Source organism: Oryctolagus cuniculus, chromosome 7, assembly GCF_051225735.1.
Source record: "Oryctolagus cuniculus isolate XC-2025 breed Fujian yellow rabbit chromosome 7, ASM5122573v1, whole genome shotgun sequence".
Taxonomy (NCBI): domain Eukaryota; kingdom Metazoa; phylum Chordata; class Mammalia; order Lagomorpha; family Leporidae; genus Oryctolagus; species Oryctolagus cuniculus.
Window position 1 is genome coordinate 138,270,454 of NC_142873.1, and position 27,723 is coordinate 138,298,176.

General features: G+C 44.7%; 1 protein-coding gene across 5 annotated transcripts; it reads right to left on the reverse strand.

Annotated features, from left to right (window-relative positions):
- On the reverse strand, positions 1 to 27,723 carry ZMYM1 (zinc finger MYM-type containing 1). Of its 5 annotated transcripts, XM_070078777.2 has the most exons (11): positions 27,544 to 27,637; positions 15,974 to 16,143; positions 14,844 to 14,916; positions 14,399 to 14,648; positions 12,827 to 12,910; positions 9,589 to 9,763; positions 9,278 to 9,490; positions 5,576 to 5,729; positions 3,757 to 3,894; positions 3,555 to 3,592; positions 1 to 3,177 (listed from the first exon to the last, which is right to left on the reverse strand). In XM_070078777.2, the coding sequence occupies exons 6-11, from the start codon at positions 9,739 to 9,741 to the stop codon at positions 865 to 867; spliced, it is 3,009 nt and encodes a 1,002-aa protein (XP_069934878.2). In that variant the 5' UTR covers positions 9,742 to 9,763; positions 12,827 to 12,910; positions 14,399 to 14,648; positions 14,844 to 14,916; positions 15,974 to 16,143; positions 27,544 to 27,637; the 3' UTR covers positions 1 to 864. The 5 variants fall into 5 exon arrangements, with proteins under 5 accessions (XP_069934878.2, XP_051688120.3, XP_008271924.3 ...); XM_051832160.3 differs by lacking the exon at positions 12,827 to 12,910 and having other exon boundaries at positions 27,529 to 27,723; XM_008273702.5 differs by lacking the exon at positions 12,827 to 12,910 and having other exon boundaries at positions 27,544 to 27,676.

The window sequence follows — 27,723 nt, forward strand, 5'->3', positions numbered from 1 at the left end:
TCCTTTTTGTGGGTTATTTATTTGAAAAACAGCCACATTTTCATAAAGTAATTTAGTAAATTTGTCATTCAGCTGGAATGTATAAACCAAAAAGACAGCAATATTTAACTTTAAAGTTCACAGAAAAGGAAATACAAATGGCTCAAATAAGCGCACACCCAATCCTATTCTTAAGTGAAAATACAAACTTCTAAATTAAAATGATTTTTCAGCTAACAGATTGGCAAAGATCAAACATCTGATAACACTTTGCAAAGATTTGAGGAAATACTAGTAGGCGCGCCCATGTACTCCTGGGACTATACAATGGCACAATCCTTATAGAAAGCAACCTGCCAGAGTCTATCAAGTAGAAAAATACACAGATCTTCAGACCTAGTAACCTTAATTTCAGTTTGTATCTTACAGTAACTCACTCCTGTGCAATATGATTTTTGTACAAAGTCACTAAATAAAGTGTTATTTATAATAGCAAAAGACTAGAAACAAGTAAGTGTCAGAAGGCACTGCTCAAATAGGTCATGGTGCGCTCGGAAAACGAAGTCTGCAGTGGTGAGAGAAAGAACGAAGAAACTTTCCGGGCTGATATGGGGCAATCTCAAATACGCCACGGTACTTAGAAAGGCTACGCTGACAGCCGCGTGCACTGTGCATTGCTATTTCGGGAAGGCCTCTAGAAAGTTATTTAGGAAACAGGTCATACTTGAGGAAGGAGGCTCTGAGTACCCAGTGAGCATCACTGTGTATCACTCTACGCCTTTTGGAGTTGGAACCACGTGAATGTGTGTGTCACATGCTCTGCTGAAAAGCTGTTATGTGTTAAGCTAGCGTTTCAACAGTTACCAGAGTTCAAATCACCAAGTACTACATTTCTTTCATCTGATTGATAAACTTTTCCACAATTCCATTCAGTCTTTCGGGCTCCATCAGTTTATTTACCAATTCCTGCTCCACAGCCATCAGTGCCAGGCCACTAACCCTCTCTTGTCCCATGGTACGAAATAAATATGTTTTAAGATGAGGCAGTGTAGAATATGAGTTTTCGGCACTTGCTGATGTAATTGGCCAAGACAAAGCAATATACAACAGCTTGGAGATGCAAGGAATATTATTGTGAAGACCATGCTGGATAAACAAACAACCGAGACTGACGAAATTGATGCAATCATGATCGATGACAAAGTTGAGCTTTGCATAATGCCGATAAAATCTAAGTTCTGGGATAATGTCTGCGTCAAGTTTATAAAATTCTTGAACATGTTTGGCTGTTGCTTCATTTAGTGGTTCATTCCATTTAAATAATAGTTCTGAAATTTGCTTCATTTTGCAATAATCAAATTCTGAAAAACATAATTTTAAATTTTGTAATATAGTATCCAATCCTTGGTAATAAATATTAATTTTATATTGTTCTTCTATTGAAGTAGGAAAAAACACACTTTCTGAGTTGTCCAGATCTATTGCTTTCTGAATTTTTCTTCTTTTCTGAAGAGAAGGTTTTTCAACTTCAAAACCTTTAGAGGTTATTTTTTGACATATTTCCTCGGCTCCATCCCAGATGGTTTTGAAATACACATCATTTCTTTCCGATGATAAGCATTCCAAAATTGCTTCTATTTTTGAAGACAATGAAAAAATGTCTATGGTATCACTCTGAAGTTCTTTGGAAAGAATTCCCGTAACACTTAGCACTCGATAAAGAAATTTCAGACAAAAGATAAATTCGAATTTGGAAACAGATGCCAAGAGATCACTCAGTTCATCACCCAAACTCATGTTTGAAGAATGGCTTGACACCAGCGCTTCCAATGTTTCTATAATCTCTGGAAGCCCGTCAATCACAGATAACAGCATACGATCATGGACGGTCCAGCACGACTGTGATATGTGTTTTTTGCATGTTTTGTTCTGACTTAGCTTACAAATGTTTCGAAAACTTGCCAACATTTCCCCAGACATATAGATAGTGTTGAACAAAGAACTGAGAGTTTTCAGAGCACTTCGCAGCTCTTTCACTTCTTTACAAAACCTAATTACTGCCAAGTCCAAAAAATGTGCGTAACAATGTATATATAAGGCTCTTGGCTCTTCCTTCTTGAATTCTGCTGCAATTTTATTAAATTTTATCCTCAAATTAGTGGTACTATCATAGGCCTGGCCACATATTTTATTCAAATCAACCCCAAGACGCTGCAGGTAAGTTTTGATGGTCTGATGTAAGTGGGTCCCATTCATCTCTTCCGTATCAATAAAACCCAAGAACCTCTCCTTAATTAAGACCGTCTTTGCCGTCTTCTGTGGGTATCTCACACAAACGGCAAGCTGCTCTTTGGCGGCACTATCACTTATCTCATCACAAATGATTGAAAAAGCTGAGGAGACGTTGATCTCACTCACAATGTCCTGCAGCATTTCAGTCTTTATTATCTCGATAATATCATTCTGAATTTGTGTGCTATTATAGAAATCAATTTGTGAGTTCATAAGCCGAAATATTTCTTCTCCTTTATCTTTTGCTCTGATTTCTAACAATTCTAAAAAATTGCCTTTATTCACAGATGAAATAGACTGGTCATTTCCTCTTAAGGGCAAACACTGTTTTCCAAGAAATAAAATATTTTCAATGATAAGCTTTAGGTACTTTTTATTTCCCTCAATCTGTTTTGAATGCACAGAGAAGTTATCATTGACAGCTTCATCACAAAACTGGTATTCCCTCCAAAACTGCAGTGACTTCAAATGCATCTCACTTTTTTCATGCTTTCTGAATTTTTCCAGAATTTTTTTCCAATTAGCAATTTCTTGGGTCGCAAATGACTCTCCGCCATAGCTAAAACTCTTTTGGTAGAACAACTGGCACGAGTAACAGAACGTCACATCTTTTTTAATACTGTATTCCAAACGCTGCAAATTCGTACACCAGGGTTTTTTAAGATTTCGTGATTTCACTCTAATTTTTGGTACTTTGGGTATACACTTTGGGTGACAGAGTCCATCAGCGACTGTCATAGATTTCACACTGTATGCAGGATCCTGGTCTGACACCTTCTCTCTCCGTACTTCTATACTGGAATCAAGTGCATGCTGACTAAGCACTGATGCAGATGGTGAAACGCTTGGCTGCTCCACACTATTAGCAACATCACTATTTGATTCACTGGGTGAACTCTTAGAAATCTTTGGGAGAAAATGATAAAATAACAATTGTTTTAACAGTGTTCAAATCATCAATTAAAATATTGACTACATCTATTTTAGTTACACAGTAAAATAAGTGAGTGTTTTAGTATGAGCTCCACTAGGGGGAAACATTAATAATTATTTATAGCTTACTTATTTGCAATTCAGATCCACCATTAAATGTTTAAAAGACATTTTGATATGTAATTATAATAAAGATAATTTTTATGGCTCAGGTGACTATAACTGCTTAGCATTTTTGAAAAGAGGAACCCAGGGGAAAATATAACTAATAATGCTTCTGTTTAAACATTCTTATTTATAAGTATAAATTCTGCATGTAAGACAGTAGAAAAAAAAAAGATAAAACTTACATCCACAATGACATTTGCTGTTACAGAAGAAACTGTACCTATTAAAATAAATCAGAGCATAAATGCCAAGATCTTATACCATCATCTATGATAGTTTGATAAACTGCAATTGCTTATTTAATATCACAAAAAGCAAACTGAACAAATTTGTCAGGTATGACAAAAGGGTATTCATGTTGAATACCTTCACATCAACTTTTACCTTGTAAGACATCAGTACTCATGACGGGCAGGGTAGCATGAGTATCTGCCAGTGACACTATATTGCTTATAACTGGAATTGAATCTTTCTTTGGAGAAAGGAGCTCTGTTGAAGTGCCTTGCATCAAGGAAACAGTTGCTAAAAACAAAATAAAATAAAAATTAAAATATTTCTTATAAACTAGCCAGAATCAGTCAGTCAGAAAGCACTATTTAACAGCAAGTATTTCAAGGACAATGCAAATAAGTAGTAACTTAAGGTACTGCTGGGTACTAGAGTAATTATTAGGGCTTATGGATAGCCAGACTGATTATTAGCACATCAGTAACATTAAACCTGAAATCCACACTTCCCCATCACTTTTATTCTTCATTGTTGCATGTAATTCCTCAGCTCTTTTATACTATTTGCTCAAAATTATGAGCAAATATTTACTATGAAATCACCCATAAAGAACAGAAAAGAGAGGCCGGCACAGGGGTGTAGCGGGTTAAGCCGCCGCCTGCAGTGCCAGCATCCTATATGGGCACCGGTTCAAGTTCCAGCTGCTCCACTTCTGACCCAGCTCTCCACTATGGCTTGGGAAAGCAGTGGAAGATGGCCCAAGTCCTTGGGCCCCTGAAGCCGCATGGGAGACCCAGAAGAAGCTCCAGGCTCCTGGCTTTGGGTTGGTGTAGCTGTGGCTATTGTGGCCAATTGAGGAGTGAACCAGCAGATGGAAGACCTCTCTCTCTGCCTCTCCTTTCTCTGTGTAACTCTTTCAGTTAAATAAATAATAAATTTTTAAAAAAGATATTCTTACAAAATTATCTAATGGGTATACATTTTAATCCTTACAGAATTCATAAACCAACATTAATACCGAGGTTGCTAAACCAGCATTGCAGAGGTTTCTGTAATAAGCCGACAATATGTAACAGCATGATGTACAAACTCCAGAGGCATCACTCATTCTATTGCAACCACTCTTACCATAAATATGCCAAATACACTCAATACAGACTAAGTGCTGTCCCACAGCAAATGCAAAGTATACACTAAGACTCTAAATGAGTTCAAAACATGCAGCCCTAATTTTTTTCTTAAATCTTATCTTAAAATGAAGAGAGGGGGTAGGCAATTAGCCTGTGGTTAAGCTGCTAGTGTCCCCTATCAGAGCACCTGGCTTTGATGCCAGCTCTGGTGCCTGACTCCAGCTTGCTGCAAATGTAGAATCTGCGAGGCAGCAGTGGCGGCGCCAGTAACTGGCTTCACCCCACGGGAGACAGCACTGAGTCCCTGGCTCCCAGCCTTGACCTCAGCCCAGCCCTAGCCTCAGCTGGCATTTGGTGAGTGAAGCAGCCAATGGAAGCTCTCTCAGATAAATTACAGTTTTAAAAAGGAGGATTTATATAATCCATCATAACAATCTCTGCAAATATCAAATTTCTGGTGTTAAAGTAGCTTTCTTCTTTTTTACAGATATTTCATCTACTTGAAAGCAGAGCAACAGAGATGGAGAAAGGCGCCTATCTACTGGTTCACTCCCTAAACACCTGCAACAACCAGAAGCCTGCAACTCCACCCAGGTCTCCAATGCATGTGGCAGGGCCCAAGCCCTCCCAGGATGCACTAGTAGGAAGCAGAGAAGCCAGGACTTGAACCCGGGACAGAGGTATCACAAGCAATGGCTCAACCCACTGTGGTGCAATGGCCTCCCCTCTCACTTTCTTTAAAAAAAAAAACAAAACAAAAACAAAAACCTAGAAATAAATCAAGGTTATACGGTACTAGTTTTGTTGATAGCTAACCTCTGAAATTTTTGCTAAACAACTATTACCTGTGGAAGACTCCATTTTAGTTTTACTGTATGCAGAGAAACAATTAATAGAGCAGAAAATCTCTGTTTTCCCCAAGTCATTGGTGGTCTCAATCATTTCATCTGAAGGTTTCAATGATTTGCAAGGAAAAGATGTAAGTGTTTTGGTTGGTTTCTGTTTGGAGATTAAAATAATATTCATATTCCTGATATGGCATATATTAACAAACAAAAACACACTATCAAACTGCTTTTATTTCAAATGTTACAAATGACAATGAAGCCAATCTTTACACTTTAAAACCAGATGCGATAGACCACAATTACTAACACGAAGGAAACTAATAAATCTTTTTGAAAGTCTTTTGTCAGATATATTTAACAGCAACAATAATAACACACATGTGAGAAATACAGAAAGTGGTTAGGAAGACGCTCCTCATTTCAGACTACCAAAGCCTCCTAGACATGCAAACAGAAGGTCTAACAATTCCAGGCCTGCCCCTCGATGCCACCCTGGACATCAACTCTGAAAAGCCTTCCACTGGTGCTGAGCAGGGGCTCAAAAAGGGTGCTGAATGCGTATCACAAAATGTTGTGAGTCTTTGTTTTCCAAGAATATTGTAAGAGAGCAGCACAGAATCAGTAGGAAGTACACAGCACAGTGACTTCTGTGAGCAGTGAGTAAACAAAGGAACACGACAAAACCGTGTGGTTCACTTCCGTTCTCTCTCGTGAGGCGGGCACCACCACTGCGAAGCACCAAGTGATGGCCCCGATGGACACAACTGCCTCCAGGGACACACGACGCAGACAGACGGAGACACCTTACAGGAAGGGAGAGAACGGGGCAAAGGAACGACGAAACCAAACGGAGGATCAATCTGAAAACGTCTGTTTTATGTTTTATTAACAGAAGTTTTATATATGGGGGTGTGTGTGCATTTAGCTTAGCACCATTTATCAGGTATCTCTGCTGCTGTTCGATTTCATCCTGTTCTTAAAACATAACATCTCTCTGAACTCCCTGTGCCCAAGACAGGAGATCCTGCAAAGAGCATGTCAGCAGAGCACGACTCTGAGCAGCACAGCTTCGACGCCGCCACAGACAGCGAGAGGGTCACGGCAGATTCCAGCGCGGCTCCCAGAGGCACTGGAAAAGGAGCCTTTGGGGGCCCAACTGGTGTGGCATTTTTTTTTTTTTTTAAAGAGTTACTTGCACGGCAGTAAGAGACAGAAGGAGAGAGGAGACAAAGAGAAAGAGATATTCTGTCTGCCAGTTCACTCCCTAAACATCTGCAAAGCCAGGACTGGATGAGGCCAGAGCCAGGAACCCCATCTGTGTCTCTCAAGTGGGTGGCAGGAACCTAAGTACCTGGGCCATCATCTACTGTCCCTAGATGGATGAGCAGAAACCTGCGTAAGAAGCAGATGTGGGACTTGAGTCCACACTCTGCCTGAAATGCAGACGCTGTTGCTTTGAGTTTTAGATCAAATAACGGTGTTGGGAAGCAGGTTAAGTACTTGCTGAAGAACATTCTGGAATCAGGCTGCGGCTGCTTGGTTGACGACAGGCTTACTTAAATATTGAAGCAATGTCCTCTCGAGAGTGGACAGAGACCACAAGCCCACACATCTGCTCCCCAACAAGGTCAGGACGAGATTCTCCCGCAGCGGGAGGCCCGGTGCTTCCACAGCGTTTTCACTTGCATCCTCCTCCCACGTGGGTTTAACGCCTCTATGAAGAAACGGAAGTTACTGGGGCCTGTCCGGAGCAGCTATGAAACCTCATTCGCTCCAGAGACAACAAGTCCACGTGTGTGATACTCTGTCCCCCTCTCAGCAGGGGGTGCTGCTGGGGGTCCTCGTGGAGCAGGAGGAGGTGCAGTCGTGCTGCAGCGGATGCCCTGCTGGTGCCGGGACGGCAGGTTTCCTCTTGCGGCTGCTCAGACGCTCATCTCATCGCGTTGTTTCCCTCTTACCACCTGTCTGGGTGCCAGTTGTCTTCACTCTGATCACGGTCTCCACTGTCATCATCTCTCACAGTTTCATGTCCTCTTGCCACAGCTGTTACCACTGCCTAATGGAATGGAAGGAATGACTTCCCTTCCATTGGCAGAATTCTTAGATTTTGAAAAATTCTTGGGGCCAGTGCTGTGACGTAGTTGGGTAATGCCACTGCCTGCAGTGCCGGCATCCCATATGGGCGTTAGTTTGAGGCCTGGCTGCTCCTCTTCCGATCCAGCTCTCTGCTATAGCCTGGGAAAGCAGCAGAAGATGGCCCAAGTCCTTGGGTCCCTGCACCTGCATGGGAGACCTGCAAGAAGCTCCTGGCTCCTGGCTTCAGATCAGTCCAGCTCTGGCCACTGTGATCATTTGGGGAATGAACTAACAGATGGAAGACCTCTCTTTCTCTGCCTCTCTATAATTCTGCCTTTTGAATAAATAAAAAATATTTTTTTTAGAAAAGAAAAATTCTTAACAATTCACCAATATTTAACATTAAGCAACAATACTGGTATAATCTATAATTATAAATTAATGATTTCTATTTACATGGGAAAGTTAATACTTCATAGACTCCATTAAAGATGGTATGGCCAGGGCTGGGGCCGCTGTTGTGCTGTAGCAGGTTAAGCTGCGGCCTGCAACTCCAGCATCCCATATGGGTGCCAGTTTGAGTCCAGCTGCTCCATTTCCGATCCAGCTCCCTGCTAATGTGCCTGGGAAAGCAGCAGAGGATGGGACAAGTGCTTGGGACCTGCACCCATGTGGGAGATCTGGATAGACTTCCAAGCTCCTGGCTTCAGCCTGACCCAGACCCAGCTGTTGCAGGCATTTGGGGAGTAAACCAGCAGATGGAAAATCTCCATCTCTTTGTAACTCTTTCAAATAAATAAAAATAAATTAAAAAAAAAAAGGCAAAAAAGCATGTGGAGGATAAAGAAAAAAAAAGAAGGAGTGGCATTTCTTGCTTTTGGAAGAAAGCTTCTGTGCCTTCTACTCCGCTATTTCGTGTCCTCAGCTGCACGCTCTGACGGTGAGGCACTGTCTGCCCCAGAAACACAAGGTGCACACACGAGCTACCTGAACTGTGACTTGCTGGGACTCCCCACGTCAACTGTTTTTAAGGAAGAATTTATAGGAAGCATTGGACTTCAAAGCACCACAGGATCAAGCAAGGTCACTTGCAGTCCTGCCTCCCACTCGGGGCTCAGAGCACGCACAGGCAAAGCAGGGCGGGCGTCTCTGCTCTCAGGCGCACTCACCCAAGGCTCTCCCTTCAGAAACGGGGGCAATTTTTCATTGGATTATTTCCTCCTCTGACTGATTCAGAACAAAATGTGATTCATCTTTATGCTGCTTTGGTGGGAGAGTTAAACAACAGACATAAACATAAACACACTTTTCTGTCTGCACCTTACTGACCAGAACCTTACTGTTATTCTTGCGATCGCTATTCGTAGTTTACAAACAGGCTCTTACATGCTTGCCTTTTCTTCAAGCTAAGATGCTCAACTTGATTCTGCAGGAAAGTCCCCACAGAGCACTTACAATGAATTTGTATGTGAGAAGGAACTAGCAAGTCTTCCCGCTTCACCTTCATCAACTTACCAGCGGAAATCACTCCCACTAGTACTAGAAAAGCCACACCCTCGCGTTTTCTTCGAGTGGAACCATTCACGCACCAACTCAGCGGAAGTGACAGACCTTGACTCGTACCTGCTTGTACGTGGTGAGGCTCCTGGAAGCGGCGCCGAGCTGAGGCTGCCCCTCCGTGTGCAGGATGCGGTGCGGACTGGAGCTGGTGTAACAGTACGCGCCACAGTTCTCGCAGCAGTTCATGATGAAATTGTTGATGGAGTGGAACTTGGAGAAGCACACATTACTGCACACACTGAATTTCACATTCTGGTATTTTACTTCATACTGAATCTAGGATTTATAAAGAAAAAGATTTGGTAAAAATCCCAACACTGAAAAAGCACAATCACCAGACTCCCTCTAAAGGTTAAAAAAAAATTGCAACTTACAACAACAGTCTTCTGACACATGCTACACTTGGTCAAAATGTCATTTGTACAGATGGTTACAAATGGTTTTCTTTTTTCTTCATAGGATGAAAGACAAGACTGGTTACAGAAGTGTTTGCTGGAGGTACTATCTTCCAGCTGAACACTGATCATATCCTTTGGATTTAAAATGTCTCTAAAAAATAAAGAATAAAGACACCATTAAACACTTTTACCAAAATTACCATTTTATTTTCTTCAAAACTAAATGACCAACTCAAACAATCCTTTCTCCTGAGAACTGTGAAATAACAATCCCCGGGGTCCTCCAGACACTTTCAGGGGGACCACGAGCTCTAAACTACTCTCACAATTATATTAATACGTTATATGCTTTTTACCCACTGTGTTATCTGAACTGACAGTGCAAAGGCAAGGTCCTTACAATTTTACTCCTAGGTGTATTCCCGAAGAACTGAAAACAGGCAATCAAACACATATCTGTCCACAGATTCCTAACAGCACTGCTCACAGTAGCCGAAAGATGGAAGCAGCCTAAATACTGATCAGTGAGTGGGTACATGAATCATGGTGTATACCTCCAGAAGATTCAGCTATAAAAACAATGAAGTACTAATACATACTACAACATACATGAGCCCAGGAACACATGCTAAAGAAAAGTCAGACCTAAGAAGTCACATCTTTTAGGATTCTGTGTATTTGAAATATCCAGGACAGACAAAGCCATGCACAGAAGGAAGATTAGTGGTTGCCAGAGGCTGGGGCCAGAGAAGACTCTGCCTAAGGAGGAGGGCGCTTCACTTTGGAGTGATGGAGTTGTTGTGGAATGAGAAAGCTGCACATTATTGAATGTACTAGCTGCCAATGAGGTGGTTAATTTTTTGTTATATGGATTTCATCTCAAATTAGAGAAAGAAAATAAGTAATTGGGTAAAACTACCTAAGTCTTAGCACAAATCAAGGCATTGACACCAAAACACTAGCACTCATATCACTGCCACACATTCACTGTATAAAAGAAAAAAAAGTCCATTTCAACTCAGGATGTCCTTAATGAAACAGTTCTTGAAACTTGATCCTTGAACACATCTTAGTATTCTGTGTGACGAAAAGGGACACAGCAGAAAATAGCTCCCCTGCACAGAATGACAATGGTTGACTCAGGGAAAAGCTCACGGGGCATATGATACAGCCTGTATTACCCAACATGTGCAAGGAGCACATTTCTACTTGAAAGTATGGCTACAAGACAGGCTATTAGCCAGGAGTAGGTATCCAAGATAGATTTCTTCTTGGAAATGACTAAAATGAGACTCACTTCCAGGAAAGCAACTTACATATTTATTGCCAATGATAAAACCGAAGCTTTCAAGTGGAAATTTGAATTCTTCTGAAGAACTCGGATCTGCCATCTCCAGCTTGACTGCTTCCTAACACTTAGAAGATTTTTCTGATGGAATTGGCAGTGGTTTTTAAAATATTTCATACGAAATGTCAACATTTGGAGTATCTGCAGAACTCAGTGAACCAGTATTTTCCAAAGGACTTTAATATGATGCTACAAAAATCATTCATGGTTAAAAGATTCATTCAAAGTGTAAGATGGATTAATGATTTTTAATATAACAAAGTACAAAAAGTTCACTGATATGGTTTTATATTAAGAAACTGCCTTCTGGGGTTGGCATTGTGGGGCAGCAGATTAAGCCACTGCTTTCAACACTGCATCCCTATAGGGGTGCTGATTTAAGTCCCGGCTACTTCGCTTCCAATTCAGCTCGTGCTCACGTGCCTAGGAAGGCAGTGCATGATGGCCCAAGTGCTCAGGCCCCGCCACCCATGTGGAAGTTCCTGGCTCCTGGTTTCAGCCTGATTGTTACACACTTGCGGATGACCCAGAAGATGGAATATCTCTATCCCCACCCACTGTGGCTTTGCCTTTCAAATAAATAAATAAATCTTAACAAACAAATAAACAAACAACAAAAACAAAAAACCCCACCTCCTACCATTTGATTTTGGGTGCAATATCACAGAAGAACATCCCAAATTACCTGAAAAGCCATTAAAACACTATTCCCTTTCCTATTCTGCATATCTGTGAAGACAGTTTTTTTTTGTAAAGGTTTGTTCATTTGAAAGGCAGAGTTACAGAGAGGCAGAGGCAGAGGCAGAGAGACAGAGAGACAGAGAGAGAGAGAGACAGAGAGACAGAGATTCCATCCACTGGTATATATCCCAAATGGCTGCAATGGCCGGAGCTGGGCTGATCCGAAGCCAGGAGCATCCTCTGGGTCTCCCACGCGGGTGCAGGGGCCCAAGGACCTGGACCATCCTCCGCTGCTTTCCCAGGCACATTAACAGGGAGCTCCATCAGAAGAGCAGAAGCTGGGACTCTAACCAGCGCCCATACGGGATGCTGGCACTGCAGGCGGTGGCCTTACCTGCTACACCACAGTGCAGGGCCCCAATTCACATCTTTTTAAAATGTCATCTTCAGACCTTTCATGTTTCATGAAATAGAATAAAAACTACATTAATTCAAAACAGATGTTAAGTCACTGCTACAGAAGAAACAACAACTGAAAATTAGCTAAAATTCTGAGAACTATGTATTATTACTAGAGGATAATGAATGGATTTTAAGAAGTATTGAAAAAAGTACAGGTTATTCTGAAAAACAGTCTCTCCCTAAGCTTTACCACTCCCTGTAAGATAGCTTTTATCAAAATTAATTTTATTTCAAGAAGCAAATTTATTCTTATTTGCTCACTTTTTATCACTATGCCTTAGAGAACATACACGCTGAACCCTTCCTGCGTTAGCGTCTTTATCTGTATGAAACACGTCACGTTGATACTGAAGGAAATCAGCGGGTCCAGCACTGTGGTACAGCAGGTTAAGCCACATGCTGCAATGGTGGCATGCCATACGAGCACCAATGAGTCCCAGCTGCTGCTCCACTTCTGATCCACCTCCCTGCTACTGCACATGGGAAAGCAGCAGAAGGTGGACCCAGTACTGTTCCTGCCACCCACACGGGAGAGCTGGATGAAGTTCCTGGCTCCTGGCTTTGACTTGGCCCAGCACTGGCCATTGTGACTATCTGGGGAGTAAACCAGCAGATAGAAGATCTCTGTCTCTCCCTTCCCCTCTCTCTGCAACTCTGCTTTCCAAATAAATATTTTCTTTGAAAAAAGTGTAATGAGTATACTCCAAACATAGCAACAGATACCTTAACTTCCCAGGGCCTCAGTTTCCTCAAAACCCAAAAAAAGGTTTATATTGGATGATGTCTATGGTCCCTTCCAGTTTTACTCTGCAGAGAGAGAAAGCAGGCTGAAGAGAGTGCATATAGCCCACACCAAAAAGACAAAAGACACAGTGTAGTATTGAAGGGGTGAAAATACAAAAGATAAAGGTGAGCAGAGTTCCAGGAGTAAGATCTGAAGCAACTGGCAACACCTAAAGCAGCAAGCAAATCCAGAGAGGAAGTGCCCATAAAGTGTCTGAGTTACGACGTTACTGCTAACAGTGACAGCTCGTATTTATCATTACAGGCCAGTACTGTCTGACTCCCTAAATACAGCACTTAGAGCTCAGGATTCTCAAGACAAGCGTACATCAAACAGATGGGGGTCTGAAGAAAGACCTTTGCGGGGCTCCCGAGACTTCAGCACTCCGTGAGCCACACGGACACGAACGCGGCCCGCTGCAGTGTGCAGTGGTCTGCGTGCGATCTGAGCAGCTGCCAGCTAACCAGCTCAGGATCACACTGCCAGTGCCAATCGTTAGCTACGGGGTTGCGACTCTAAGACAGGACATTATTCGGAGGTAATTATATTTAGAAGCTAATGTGGTGGTGAGTTTTCCCATTCTGAAACACATAAACTCAGCATTAGCATCTGATGAATGCTGACACCCGGATTATATCACTCAAGGACTCTCCAGGCCCAAACGCCACTGACCCTTCACCCATCCTCAGAGAAGTTTAAAAGACGACACTTATGGGACCGGCGCTGTAGCCTAGCAAGTAAAGCTGCTGCCCACAGTGGCGGCAGTCCACGTGGGCACGGGTTCTAGTCCCAGCTGCTCTGCTTCCGGTCCAGCTTTCTGCTATGGCCTGGGAAAGCAGTAAAGGAGAGCCCAAGTCTTTGGGCCCCGCGTCCACGTGGGGGAACCAGAGGAGGCTCCTGGCTCCTGGCTTTGGATCAGCCCAGCTCTGGCTGTTTGGCCATTTGGGAAGTGAAACAATAGGTGGAAGATCTCTCTCTCTCTCTGCCTCTCTGTAACTCTGCCTTTGAAATAAATAAATAAATATTAAAAAAAAAAAAAAAGACTAATACATGAATGTTTACCTATGGCTACTACTTTTTTCAAATGAATTAAATAACTTCATTTACCATTATAAAAAAAGTATCTTGGACTATCAAAAATCATTGTCGTATGATTGTTTTTGGTCAGTTGCTCCACATACAATTAAATGATAGAACAGAATGGACATACAAGATACTGCTTACAGAGAATTTCAATGAAAAGAGTAGAAAAATAAGTTCTGGAAGTCACATTATTTAAAGCTGAAGAGAAACAGAACTCCTCACATGTTAATTTCTGAAAAATCTCTTATTTAAAAAACCCTATTTCTGAAGAATCTATTGGAAGCAATGAAAACAGAAGCAGCTTCTTTTCACTAAACCAAGGTGACACATCATTGTTCATTCTAAAAAAATGAAGATGTAGAAAATCATAACCAAAACTCTGACCAAGATCTGGTAGGAAGTAAAAGGCATAATTTAGAATGCTGTACTTTGAGCAGTTTGAGCAAGGTCTCTTGGTGGGGGCCGGGGAGCTGGCAGAGGAGATGTATTCCGTGATGCACTGGATGGAGCAGAACAGCTGAGTGGACCCTTTCCTCTGATAAGCGGTTTGCCCCTTCTGGAGGATTTTCTTACAACCAGAACAGGAAACCTGAATAGCTGTGGTTGAAATTGAAGGAAGCATTTTATTCACGCCGGATGATGCCAGAGAAAGTTGAAGGCCTGTTGTCAACTGTGAAGCTATAAAAACAAAAACAGCAAGAAAAAAAATTAGTATTCCCATTAATTTAAGTGTACACGCTTTCAAAAATTTTCTTTTAGAGGTTACCTCTCTTGGACTTGAAACCCAACACAAACAAGGTAAAGGCATTTAAGAAAACAGAACAGACTACCGTATTGTTCAGAAGAAACAACTAATGTAAACAATTCCATTACCACTGTCGGAAAACGCGGTGCTCGTTTTCAGTTCATTCTCCTGAATTTTGGGCTGTTGGGCTTGAGAATACTCCTAAAAAAAGAGTTGAGAATAATAAATACAATAAACACAACATACTTATGACAACAAGTCATTTAATAGGAAATGATAAATCATGGTCAAGTCAGCCCGGGGTACAGGCCAGCACTCTCCTCTCGGTGCCCCAGGGCTGATGACCCTACTCATTCAATGCATTGTCTGCGGTACCAAACTGACGCCAGCATCTTTGGCTTGAATTTTTTATTCCAGAATCAGGAATTACTGCATTGCATAAAACAGAAAAGTCGTCTGATGAGCAACGTGGAACAGGTTGGTTTGATAGAAAAAGGTTGAAGAAAATACAACAAAAACTAACCCAAAAAAGCCACAAAAAATCAGTTACTTTCCTTGTAAGGTATGGACAAGTAGACAGAACAGAGTAAGAACTAACTGACTGGTTAACATCAGGTCACTAGAGGTTGCAGTTTTTGTGTAAGGATTAACTGAGGGAACTTTGTTATCATGCCAATTGAAACTGACAGTTTGGGAAAAGGACTTGGGCCATCTTCCACTGCTTTCCCAGGACATAGCAGAGAGCTACGTATTCTTCTTTCAAATCACTTTCCTGTATGTGGTTGGTACTTATCACCAAATACTTTGCGTTATTTGATCAACTGCGTAAAGTTTTCCAACAAATAAATCAGTACCATCAAAACTAAACTTTATAATTAAATGTTGTTCAAGAAAAAAGAAAATTAAGGGGCCAGTGCTGTGCCCCAGTCTGCAGTGCTGGCATCTCATATGGGTGCCAGTTTGTGACCTGGCTGCTCCCTTCCGATCCAGCTCTCTGCTATGGCCTGGGAAAGCAGTGGAAGATGGCCCACGTCCTTGGGCCCCTGTGCCTGCGTGGGAGACCTGGAGGAAGCTCCTGGCTCCAAATTGGCGCAGCTCTGGTCATTGCAGCCAACTGGAAGTGAACCAGCAGACGAAAGACCTCTCATTCTCTCAGCCTCTCCTTCTCTCTGTGTAACTCTGACTTTCAAATAAGTAAATAAATCTTTAAAATAAGTATATAAATCTTTAAAAAAAGAAAAGTCAGTAAAATATTTACTTGCGCGTTGTCAGGTTCCATTTTAATTTCATCCAGGCGTCCCAGCTGTGTTGCCACTGCCTTGTCACATTCCCCATTTAATGGTGGTTCTTTCATCTTCTTGTCTGATGCAAACAAGTCTTCTAGTTCCAAATTAATGGGTTTCGTCCTGGGGAACAGCTTCCAGATTCCTAAAATAAAATATTGATAGAGTCTGATTTAAAATTAGTCTTTTCGGGGCCAAAGTTATGGTTCAGCAGGTGAAGACACTGTTTACAACACTAGCAGCCCATACGGGAGTGCCAGTTCAACTCTCGGCTGCTTCTCTTCCAATCTAGCTCCCTGCTAGTGTGCCTGAGAAGGCAGCTGAATACAGCTCAAGTACTTGGGCCCCTGCCACCCAAATGGGAGACCTGGATAGAGTTCCAGGCTCCTGGCTTTGGCCTGGAACACTCCTGGCTGCTGCGATAATTTGAGAAGTGAATTAGATAGTGGAAGATATGCTTCTTCCTCTCTCTCTTTGCCTTTCAAATAAATAAAAAATAAACTTTTAAAATAAAGATTTGGGGTCGGCGCTGTGGTTCAGCAGGTTACACTATGGCCTACAGTACCAGCATCCTATATGGGTGCTGGTTCGAGTCCAGGCTGCTCCACTTCTGATCCAGCTCCCTGCTAACGCATTCTAGGAAGCAGAGACGGCTCAAGTGCTTGGGCCCCCACCACCCACATGGGCAACCTGGATGGAGCTCTGTGCTCCTTGTTTTGCCTCATACCATATCTAGCTGCTGCGGCAATTCTGAGGAGTGACTCAGCAGACAGATCTTTCTGTCTCTTCCTCTCTCTTTCCCTTTGTTACTCTGCCTTTGAAATAAAACAAAAATCTTTTTAAAAATAAATAAGAGATCTGTATTCCTCCAAAGCACAGTTACCCAGTACTCTTCGCACCTGCTCTATACGCACAACCTCAGATCCAAGCACCACCTGCATGGAGGCTCACCGTCCTCTACCCTCCTGAGCACAGGCCCATATATTTAAAATGCCTACTAAGTATCTCCACTTGGCTGTGCTGCAAGTCCTTCTAGCGCAAGAGATTTTTTTTTTTTTTTTTAAGATTTATTTGAAAGTCAGAGTTACAAAGAGAGAGGAGGAGAAGCAGAGAGAGAGAGAGAGAGAAGCAGCTGCTTCACTCCCCAACTGGCCCCAACGGCCGGGCTGCGCAGATCCAAAGCCAGGAGCCAGGAGCTTCTTCTGGGTCTCCCATGTGGGGGCAGGGGCACAAGGACTTGGGCCATCTTCTACTGCATTCCCAGGCCATAGCAGAGAGGCATACTGGAAGTGGAGCAGGGGCCAACGTTGTGGCACAGAGGGTTAAAGCCCTGGCCTGAAGCGCTGGCATCTCATATGGGCGCCGGTTCAAGACCCAGCTGCTCCTCTTCTGGTCCAGCTCTCTGCTATGGCCTGGGAAAGCAGTAGAAGATGGCCCAAGTCCTTGGGCCCCTGCACCTGTTTGGGAGACCCAGAAGAAGCTCCTGGCTCCTGGCTTTGGATTTGCATAGCTCCAGCCATTGCAGCCATCTGGAGAGTGAACCAGTGGATGGAAGACCTTTCTCTGTTTCTATCTCTCTCTGTAACTCTGTCTTTCAAATAAATAAATCTTAAAAAAAAAAAAAAAGGAAGTGGAGCAGCAAGGACTCGAACTGGCACCCATATGGGATACCTGCTATGCCACAGAGCTGGCCCGTGCAAGAGATTTAAAATGATATTCTCATATTAGCTGCCACAAATCTGCTCTACACACGTTCCCTTTCTTGGTAAATGGTGCTATCATGTACCAATTTCCCAAGCCAGAAATCTGAGAGTAGCCCTAAATTTTTCCCCTATGCAAATCTAATCACCAAATATGATCAATCTACCCTCTAAACATGTACACATCATGTCTACTTCCCCCCTGTCCCAAACCAAGGGCTTGCTTTTTGGTAAATAAATAGCTACAATATAAAATCATAATATAAAAAGTATGCATTGAGGCTTAAAAAAAATTCCATTTTATAATTTTGGGGAACTACAAGAAACTTTTGATTCTTAGCATAAGGCCACTTTTCCAAGACAAACTGGTTACCTACGCCTTTCTTTTTTCTTTTTTTTTTTTTTCTTGTTTAAAGAGAGAGGAGAGGCACAGAGAGAGAGAGAGAAAGAGAGAGAGAGGTCTTCCATCCGATGGTTCACTCCCCAATTGGCTGCAACAGCCGGAGCTGCGCTGATCCGAAGTCAGGAGCCAGGAGCTTCTTCCCGGTCTCCCATGCGGGTGCACGGGCCCAAGGACTTGGGCCAACTTCCACTGCTTTCCCAGGCCATAGCAGAGAGCTGGATCAGAAGTGGAGCAGCTGGGTCTTGAACCGGCGCCCATATGGGATGCCAGTGCTTCAGGCCAGGGTGTTAATCCGCTGTGCCACAGCACCGGCCCCATGCCTTTCTTTTTTCTTGACTCACGCCTGCTTTTCAGCTTGTTCATGGCTGTCACCTCTGATTCTGGATCCTCTTTCTCTTCCTGTCACCCTAGCTTGGCTGCAGACTGCAAGTCTCCTGGTATCCTAGATTGTCCTTTTTTGTCACCCACCCTTCCCTAAACAGATACTCTTTTAAAAAAAAGGCTTAAGAACTAATGTATAGGCTGGCGCTGCAGCTCGCTAGGCTATTCCTCCGCCTTGCGGCCCTGGCACACCGGGTTCTAGTCCCGGTCGGGGCGCCAGATTCTGTCCCGGTTGCCCCTCTTCCAGGCCAGCTCTCTGCTGTGGCCAGGGAGTGCAGTGGAGGATGGCCCAAGTCCTTGGGCCCTGCACCCCATGGGAGACCAGGAGGAGTACCTGGCTCCTGTCATTGGATCAGTGCAGTGCGCCAGCCGCGGCGGCCATTGGAGGGTGAACCAACGGCAAAAAGGAAGACTTTTCTCTCTGTCTCTCTCTCTCTCACACTATCCATTCTGCCTGACAAAACAAAACAAAACAAAACAAAACAAACAAACAAAAAAAAACCAAAAAAAAAACAACTAATGTATAGAGGGTAGGGGCCCACTAACTCGAGTATGTACAAGTTAAAGTTTTTTTTTTTTTTGTCAGGCAGAGTGGATAGTGTGTGAGAGAGAGACAGAAAGAAAGGTCTTCCTTTGCCATTGGTTCACCCTCCAATGGCCGCTGTGGCTGGCCCGCTGTGGCCGGCGCATCCCGCTGATCCGAAGCCAGGAGCCAGGTGCTTCTCCTGGTCTCCCATGGGGTGCAGGGCCCAAGCACTTGGGCCATCCTCCACCACAATCCCAGGCCACAGCAGAGAGCTGGCCTGGAAGAGGAGCAACCGGGACAGAATCCGGCGTCCCGACCGGGACTAGAACCTGGTGTGCGGGCGTCGCAAGGCGGAGGATTAGCCTAGTGAGCCGCGGCGCTGGCCTCAAGTTAAAGTTCTGACATAAATTATATCAGGTCTACGTTTTTATTCTGAGCTAGTACATTTGAAACCCAAGTGATCCTGGCAGAATCTTTCATATTTGAGGGTGGGGCTCAAACACCTTCCCTCTCCTTATCTTTAATACAACTGTAACTGAAAGCTTCTATCCAAGGCAGAAAAGTAAATAAGGAAATAAGACCTGACCATAATAGGTAAAACAGCTCTTATGACCACTAACCCATCCCATTTGAGCATCACCTACAATCAGCAAAGCAAAATTCACTGGAAATTAACTCTCGTCATTAAGTAGATTCCTTTAATCAGAAAGTAAAGATGCTGCGCAAATTGAAACATTAAAGACAAAGCATCGGCCGGTGCTGTGGCTCACTAGGCTAACCCTCCGCCTGCAGTGCCGGCACCCCAGGTTCTAGTCACGGTCAGGGCGGTGGATTCTGTCCCGGTTGCTCCTCTTCCAGTTCAGCTCTCTGCTGTGTCCCGGGAGTGCAGTGGAGGATGGCCCAAATCCTTGGGCCCTGTACCCGCACGGGAGACCAGGAGGAAGCACCTGGCTCCTGGCTTCGGATCGGTGCAGTGCGCTAGCCACAGCTCACTGGCCATAGCGGCCACTTTGGGGGTGAACCATTGGAAAAGGAAGACCTTTCTCTCTGTCTCTCTCTGTGTCTAACTCTGCCTGCCAAAAAAAAAAAAAAAAAAAGACAAAGCCTCTATGAGCTTAAGAATCTTGGGACTGCTTCAAATCTATCATAAATAGGAAAACAGAAAGCAGGCTGAAAACCTGAATCAGTTAGCCTACAGTATTTCTGGGGGTGGGGGCGGTAACATAAGCTTAGCTATTAAGGATTCTGGTTCTGACAGACTCAGGAAACACTGTGCTATCTCCTACTGACAAGATCAATACCAAGGTCACGGGGGATAAGACTGCAATCCTGGTGCTGAATATGGCTGAGGGCGTGGAGAGGATGTTCCCGGACTTCCCCACCATGGAGACCTACTTTCCCCACTTCAACCTAAGCCAGGGCTCCACCTAGATCAAGGGCCTCAGCAAGAAGGTGGCCAATGGTGCTGTGGTGTAGTGGGTAAAGCCGCTGCCTGTGGTGCCAGCATCCCATATGGGCTGCCCCACTTATGGTCCACTGCTAATGAGCCTGGGAAAGCAGCAGAAGATGGCCCAAGTACTTGGGCCTCTGCACCCACATGGGAGACACAGAAGCTCCTGGCTCCTAATCAGCCCAGCTCCAGCCATTACAGCCATCTGGGGAGTGAACCAGCAGATGGAAGACCTCTCTCTATATAACTCTGCCTTTCAAATGAATAAATACATCTCTAGAAAGAAAAGAAGGTGGCCAAGGTGCTGGTCAATGCCATGGATCTCATAGATAACCTGTCTCAGCCCTGTCTGCTTTGAGAGACCTATGGTTCAAGTCCTAGGTGCTCTGCTTCCAATCCAGTCTTGTGCGTAGCGAAGATGCCCCAGGTGCTTGGGTCCCCGTCATCCATGTGGGAGACCCGGATGGAACATCAGGTTCCTTGCTTCAGCCTGAGCCAGCTCTGGCTGTTGTGGCCATCTGGGCTAGAACCAGTAGATGGAAGATCTGTCTCTCTTCAACTCTGCTTTTCAAGTAAGTAAATCTTTTTTTTTTTAAAATGCATATTAGAATAAAGTTAAGTCCTAGAGACTTCCTTTTTCACATAGTACTGACCATCTTGCCAAAGAACGCAAAATGATAGTGTACTGGAGTATTAATACTCAAAGGATAAATGTGGCACATCTTCTTGCTGATTCTAAGTAATTTATATATTTGAATTTTAAACCAAAGAGGGAGATATTATACAACAAAATTCACATTTTAAAAATATACTTACTGACTTATTACTTATTTAAAAGGGAGCGTGCCAGAGAGAGAGAGAGAGGAGGGAAAAGGACAGAAGAGAAAGAGGTATCTTCCATCCGCTGGTTCACTCCTGAAATGCCAGCAACAGCCAGCGATGGGCCGGGCTGAAGCCAGGAAAACCATCAGGGTTTCCCACACCGGTAGCAGGAACCCAAGCACTTGGGTCATTGTCTCTGCTGTCCAGGATGCACATTAGCAAGAAGCTGGACCTAAAGCAGAAGTGGGACTGGCTCACTGGTGCTCAGATATTGGATGTGTGGGTTCCAAGCGGCAGCTTAACTTGCTGGGCACTCCCACCCATTTTTAAAGTAAAACATGAGAGATCATTAAGAATTACAAGTCATCAAGAGTTACTCCAGGGCCAGTACTGTGGCACAGTGAGCTAAGCTGCTGCCTATCCTGCTACCATCCCATGGCAGAGTGCCAGTTTGAGTCCTGGCCATTCTACTTCCAGTCTAGCTCCCTGCTACTGTGCCTGAAAATTTAGCAGAAGATGGCTTAGGTATTCGGGCTCCTGGCTTCAGCCTGGCCCAGCTCTTGCCATGGAGGCCACTTGGGGAGTGAACACAGAGGATCTTTCTTTTTTTTTTTGACAGGCAGAGTGGACAGTGAGAGAGAGAGACAGAGAGAGAAAGGTCTTCCTTTGCCGTTGGTTCACCCTCCAATGGCCGCCGCTGCAGCCGGCGCACCGCGCTGATCCGATGGCAGGAGCCAGGATCCAGGTGCTTTTTCCTGGTCTCCCATGGGGTGCAGGGCCCAAGCACCTGGGCCATCCTCCACTGCACTCCCTGGCCACAGTAGAGAGCTGGCCTGGAAGAGGGGCAACCGGGACAGAATCCGGCGCCCCGACTGGGACTAGAACCTGGTGTGCCGGCGCCGCAAGGTGGAGGATTAGCCTATTGAGCCACGGCGCCGGCAACAGAGGATCTTTCTTCCACTGGTTCACTCCCTAGATGGCCACAACGGCCAGCACAAGGCCAGGCTGAAGCGGGGAGCTTCATCTGGGTCTACCACGTGGGTGGCAGGTGCCCAAACACTTGGGCCATCTTCAATTGCTCTTCCCAGGCCATGAGCAGGGGGCTGGAGGGGGAGTAGCCAGGTCATGAACTGGCGCCCATATGGGATGTCAGGATGCCAGCATCACATGCAGCAGCTTTACCTGCTATGCCACAATGCCAGCTCTAATAAATAAATACTTTTTAAAAAAATGTTACTTCAGCCACTTTCCTCCAGGAAAATTAGCACAATATTGCTTTTATAGTAAACTTGATGTTTCACACTACTTCACCTTACTTTTTCTTTAAGGTTTATTTTACTTATTTGAAAGTCAGAGTTAGAGAGAGGTAGAGCCAGAGAGAGAGAGAGATCTTCCATCCACTGGTTCACTCCCCACATGGCCGCAACGGCCAGAGCTGAGCTGATCTGAAGCCAGGAGCTTCTTCTGGGTCTCCCAGGGGGGTGCTGGGACCCAAGGACTCGGGCCATCTTCTACTGCTTTCCCAGGCCATAGCAGAGAGCTGGAATGGAAGTGGAGCAGCCAGGTGTTGAAGCGACACCCCTGTGGGAATGCCAGCACTGCAGGCCAGGGCTGTACCAGCGCCGGTCCCTCACCTTAATCTTTTAATCCTCTTCCACTATACTAGTGCTGGTATTGTTTTCCTTCCTCCAAAAGTCATTTCTTCTGTTCAAATCCTACTTGGTTTGTAAACAACTTGGCTCCAGATTTTACATTGGCAAGAATTAAAAATAAAATGGACAAACCCAGGTGTAACAGGATAGCCTTTAGCATGGTGAACCCTCTCACAGGTGACATAAAATGAACAGGCTTCAGTTCTGAGGGTACTGTCAGTGGGAAAACAGCAGGAGACACAATCAGCAGGTCTGGGTTCTAAAGCAGTTGGAACTCAAGAGGCAAAGTCTGGGAGAGCAGGGCACACAGAGAATTAAGCCTCCAATTTGCATATAAACCGTCCTCCATTAAGTCTCTGGCTGACTCCTAAACTGAGGCTACAAAAAACCCAACAGCAAACTGCAGCGGGGAGGCCCAAGAGCTAAGAGATTATATAACCGAGACCAGCAAACCTACACTGTATAACGCTAAAGGAAATTCTCTGAAGTGGAACAGATGGCAATCTGGCAGAAAAGCTGGGGGAAAAAAGGTAAATTGTCTTTATTCGTAGCAACACGACTGTGTACGAAGCCCCAAGGAATCTTCCCTAAGCCACGTAAAACAAGCTACTGGAGCACAGCAGTCCCTCCTTCACCCCGTTTGCTTTCTGTGGTTTCAGTTTCCTGGGATCAGTGAAGGTCCAAAAATTCTAAGTGGAAAACTGCAGAAATAAAGAATTCCTTAAGCTTTAAATTGTCCAAGGCTCTGAGTAGCAAGGTGAGGGCTCACCTGCTGCAGGGCCTGTTTCCCACCTTGGCCATGGGCTGTCCACCTTATCTACAATGTATAAGCTAATTCCCTAACAGTGACCTGCTATTTTACCGAAACGACTAGCGCCTGTGTTCAAGCAACCCTTACTTACTAGGGCCACAAAAGTAACGATGCTGGCAATTCAGACATGCCATGGAGAAGCCAAAAAGCTGCTTCCTTTCAGCGAAACATGGCCAGCTTGGTACTACCTCAGTTTTCAGGTATCCTGACAGTCTTGGATAAAGGGGACTACTGTAATTTAGGATTCTAGGACAATACAAGGTTGACAGTTTCTTCTCTCATCACCTCTCTTCAATACTATACTAGAGGTTCAAGTTCAGGTCAACAAAACAAGAAAAAATAGAGGCAAAACTCATTATTCATAGATGACAGAACTGTGCACAGAGAAAATCCAAAAGAATCTCCAAATTATTAAGTAAACTTAGCAAGGTTAATATTCAAAAACCAAGGGGCCAGCATTGTGGCATAAGAGATTAAGCTGCAGCCTGCAACCCATATAGGTTCTGGCTGACCCACTTCCAAACCAGCTCCCTGCTATGTCCCTAGGAAAACATCAGAGGATGGCTCAAATGCTTGGGATCTACAACCACGTGGAAGACCAAGATGAATCTCCTGGCTCTGGCCTACTCCAGCCCCAGCCATCGTGGCCATTTGGGGAGTGAACTAGCAGACAGAAGATAGGTATTCTCTCTCTCTCTCTGTAACTCGACCTTTCAAATAAATTAAAAAAAAAAAAAAAAACAACTTAAAAAAAAATTCCAATATCAATTATCGTCCTTTGCATTAGTACAATTAAAAAATAAAAACAACCACTTTGGCATCATAAACATTGAATATAGGAATAAATCTAATGAAAGAGATCAAGACCTCTATATTGAAAACAAAACATTCCTAAGAGAAATTAAAGCAAATCGCAAATCTAAATAAATGGGATGATACACTATGCCCACTGATTGAAAGGTTCAATTTTAAGTCAGTTGTCCCTCAAATCAAGCTGTGGATAAAAACCCCAGCAGAGGGTCAGCATTGTGGTGTAGCAGGTAAACACCAGCATCCATATGGGTGTCAGTTCAAGGCTTGGCTGCTCTACTTCCAATCCAGCTCCTTGCTAATGTGCCCGGGAAAGCATCAGAAGATGGCCCAAATGCTTGGACCTCTGCACCCATGCAGGAGATCCAGATGAAGCTCCTGGCTCCTGGCTTTGGCCAGGCCCAGGCCCAGCCCTTGCCCATTGTGGCCAACTGGGGAGTGAACCAGCAGATGGAAGATCTCTCTCTCCTCTTCTCTTTGTAACTCTGCCTTTCAAATAAATAAAAAAACAACAAACAAACAAACCACCCAGCAGGGTTTTTTTGTGGAATCTGCAAGATATTTCTAACGTATGGAGAATGTAGACAGAATCTACAATAGTTAAGATAATTTGAGGGGCCACCACTGTGGTGTAGCGGGTAAAGCTGCTCCCTGCAGTGCTGGCATCCCATATGGGCACTGGTTCGAGTCCCGGCTGCTTCACTTCCCATCCAGCTCTCTGCTGTGGCCTGGGAAAGCAGTAGAAGATGGCTCAAGTCTTTGGCCCCTGCACCTGCATGGGAAGACCCGGAGGAAGCTACTGGCTCCTGGCTTTGGATCAGTGCAGCTCTGGCCGTTGCAGCCAATTGGGGAGTGAACCAGTGGATGGAAGACCTCCCTCCCTCCCTCCCTCCCTCTCTCTCTCTCTCTCTCTCTCTGACTCCTCTCTCTGTGTAACTTTCTCTCTGACTTTCAAATAAAAATAAATAAATCTTAAAAAAAAAATAAAGATAACTTGAAAGACAAAAGTTGGTTTTTTTAAAGTTACAGTATTAAAGATAATGTAGTTTGGATACAAGCAAACACAAAATGAGTAAATGAAACAGTGCAGAAGGGGATACATTCCTGTCTTCTTTGCATAACACCCATTCCGTCATGCATTACAATTTGTTTTATTCAGTTAAGTTCTGCAAGCTCATTTATGGTTTGATAGGAAAGGTGGAGGCAGAAAGCTAACTGCTTTTTAAACCAAATTAAAATGACCACATTTCGTTCTGCAGGGAATGGGGAGCCATCATTCATGAAGTGCTTCCCGCAAAAGCAGGATTTCCTCACCCTCATAAGGCTCCCATCAGCAAGTTGCAATTGCAACAATGTACGCATATACAAGACAGGAGGCAGAACAAAGGGACCAGAAGATGCTCAAAGAAGTCAACTGAAAGGGAAAATCTGAACTAGCTTTTAAAGTCGGTGTCTGCCAAGCAATGAAGGAATTCCTGGTGTAAGGACGTCGTGTACAAGAGTACAACAGGGATCTTGAGCAGCGAAGCTCTTGATGAACATAAAAAGCAGGCGTGGCTGGGGGAAGGAAATTATGCTGGGGAGGTAGTTATGCGTCCAATCAGGAGGGTCCCGATTCAACATCAAACACTTTGAACTAATCAGAGGCTTTCCAACTTTGGGGTTCAGCAAACATTTCATTCCTATTTCAATTTTAACAAATATTAGGAAACTAATGAAACCGTGAGACACACTTAACTGTGTTATATACCAAGTGCTAAGAATTTTGGAGCCAGGCTGACACTGTGGTGTAGAAGGTTAAGCCTCCGTCTGTAGTGCTGACATCCCATGTGGGTGCTGGTTCGAGTCCTGGCTGCTCCACTTCTGATCCAGCTCCCTGCTGGTGCACCTGGGAAAGCAGCAGAAGATGGCCCAAGCACTTGGGCCTCTGCACCCACGTGGGAGACCTGGAGGAAGCTCCTGGTTCCTGGCTTCGGCCATCTGGGGAGTGAACCAGTGGATGGAAGCTCTCTCTCCCTTTCTCTCTCTGTATCTCTGCCTTCCAAATAAATCGGTAAGTCTTACAGAAAAGTCGTTTGGAGCCCTCCGAAGTGTTCTCCAGTGTCAGATGAACACAAACCCTAGGGAAACAGCTTTTTCTTCCATCTGGAGTAAGGTTTCCGGTCTACACCAATGCTTTTTGGATTTGGGGCTTGTTTACGCTCACTCACATAAGGCCTAGAGCAAATTCATTCTTTTGGCAAATGCATCCACTGCTTTAATGCTCCTGCCCCAATCTAAGAGTCCAATGGGCAAAGTTCTGCCATAAAATCCTTGTTGTAACCCGTGGAGCACGCCAGTTGCCGTCAGCCGTTATTAGTGCAGTGCCTCTTAAAGCACGAATTCTCCCCTCGCCTACTTTCAAGCTTCTGATCCCACGTGAGAGTCAGGCTAACACTGCAAACAGCGAGGGGCTGACGAAGCCACTGTCTGCAAACGCCAGTCCAGCTCACCCAGGACAATCCTGTCCCCTAAGGCAAAATCCTGCGCCTCCATCTGCCCTCGACTTCAAACCCGAATTCATCAAGCATCTAACTTTCCTAACGACTATTTCATCTCCCCTGGCTAGGACCCCTCGTACGATTTCATTTGCAAAATACGTTTGTTTTTTCTTTAATTTGAAAAAAATCACTGCTCACTGCCAGGAGAGCCACAGGTGTGATTAATGATTGCTTTAGGAACGCAGACGGCGGAGGAAGACCAACGGCTGTAAGCCCGGTGGTCAGCGGGCCAGCGACCCCCGGAGGGCTGGCTGAAGGAGGCGCCAGACACCATCCAGGTCCGGGCTGGCCCCGGGAGCCCGACCCCGACTCCGCGCCCAGAGACCCAGCTCTAGGACCCCTGCGCCACCCGGCGCGTCATCCTCGCTGCGAGGAGCAACTGCCCTTGCCGCCTTCCGGTAACGCGCACAAGCGAAACGGAACCCGCAGCCGCACCAAGAAGAGCCTTACTGATTTCTCTCCCGGACGCTCTCCGCGCGGAGCTTCTCAAAAGACCTCGGATGCAAACGGCCCCAGCTGCCCGGCCCCTTTCCCGCCGTGCTCTGCGGCTGAGCCTGCGCAGTGCGGCCGGCGCGGCGTGGTCCCGTCTGCCCGCGTTGGAAAGGGCGCCCTCGGCGGGGAGGGGTTGGG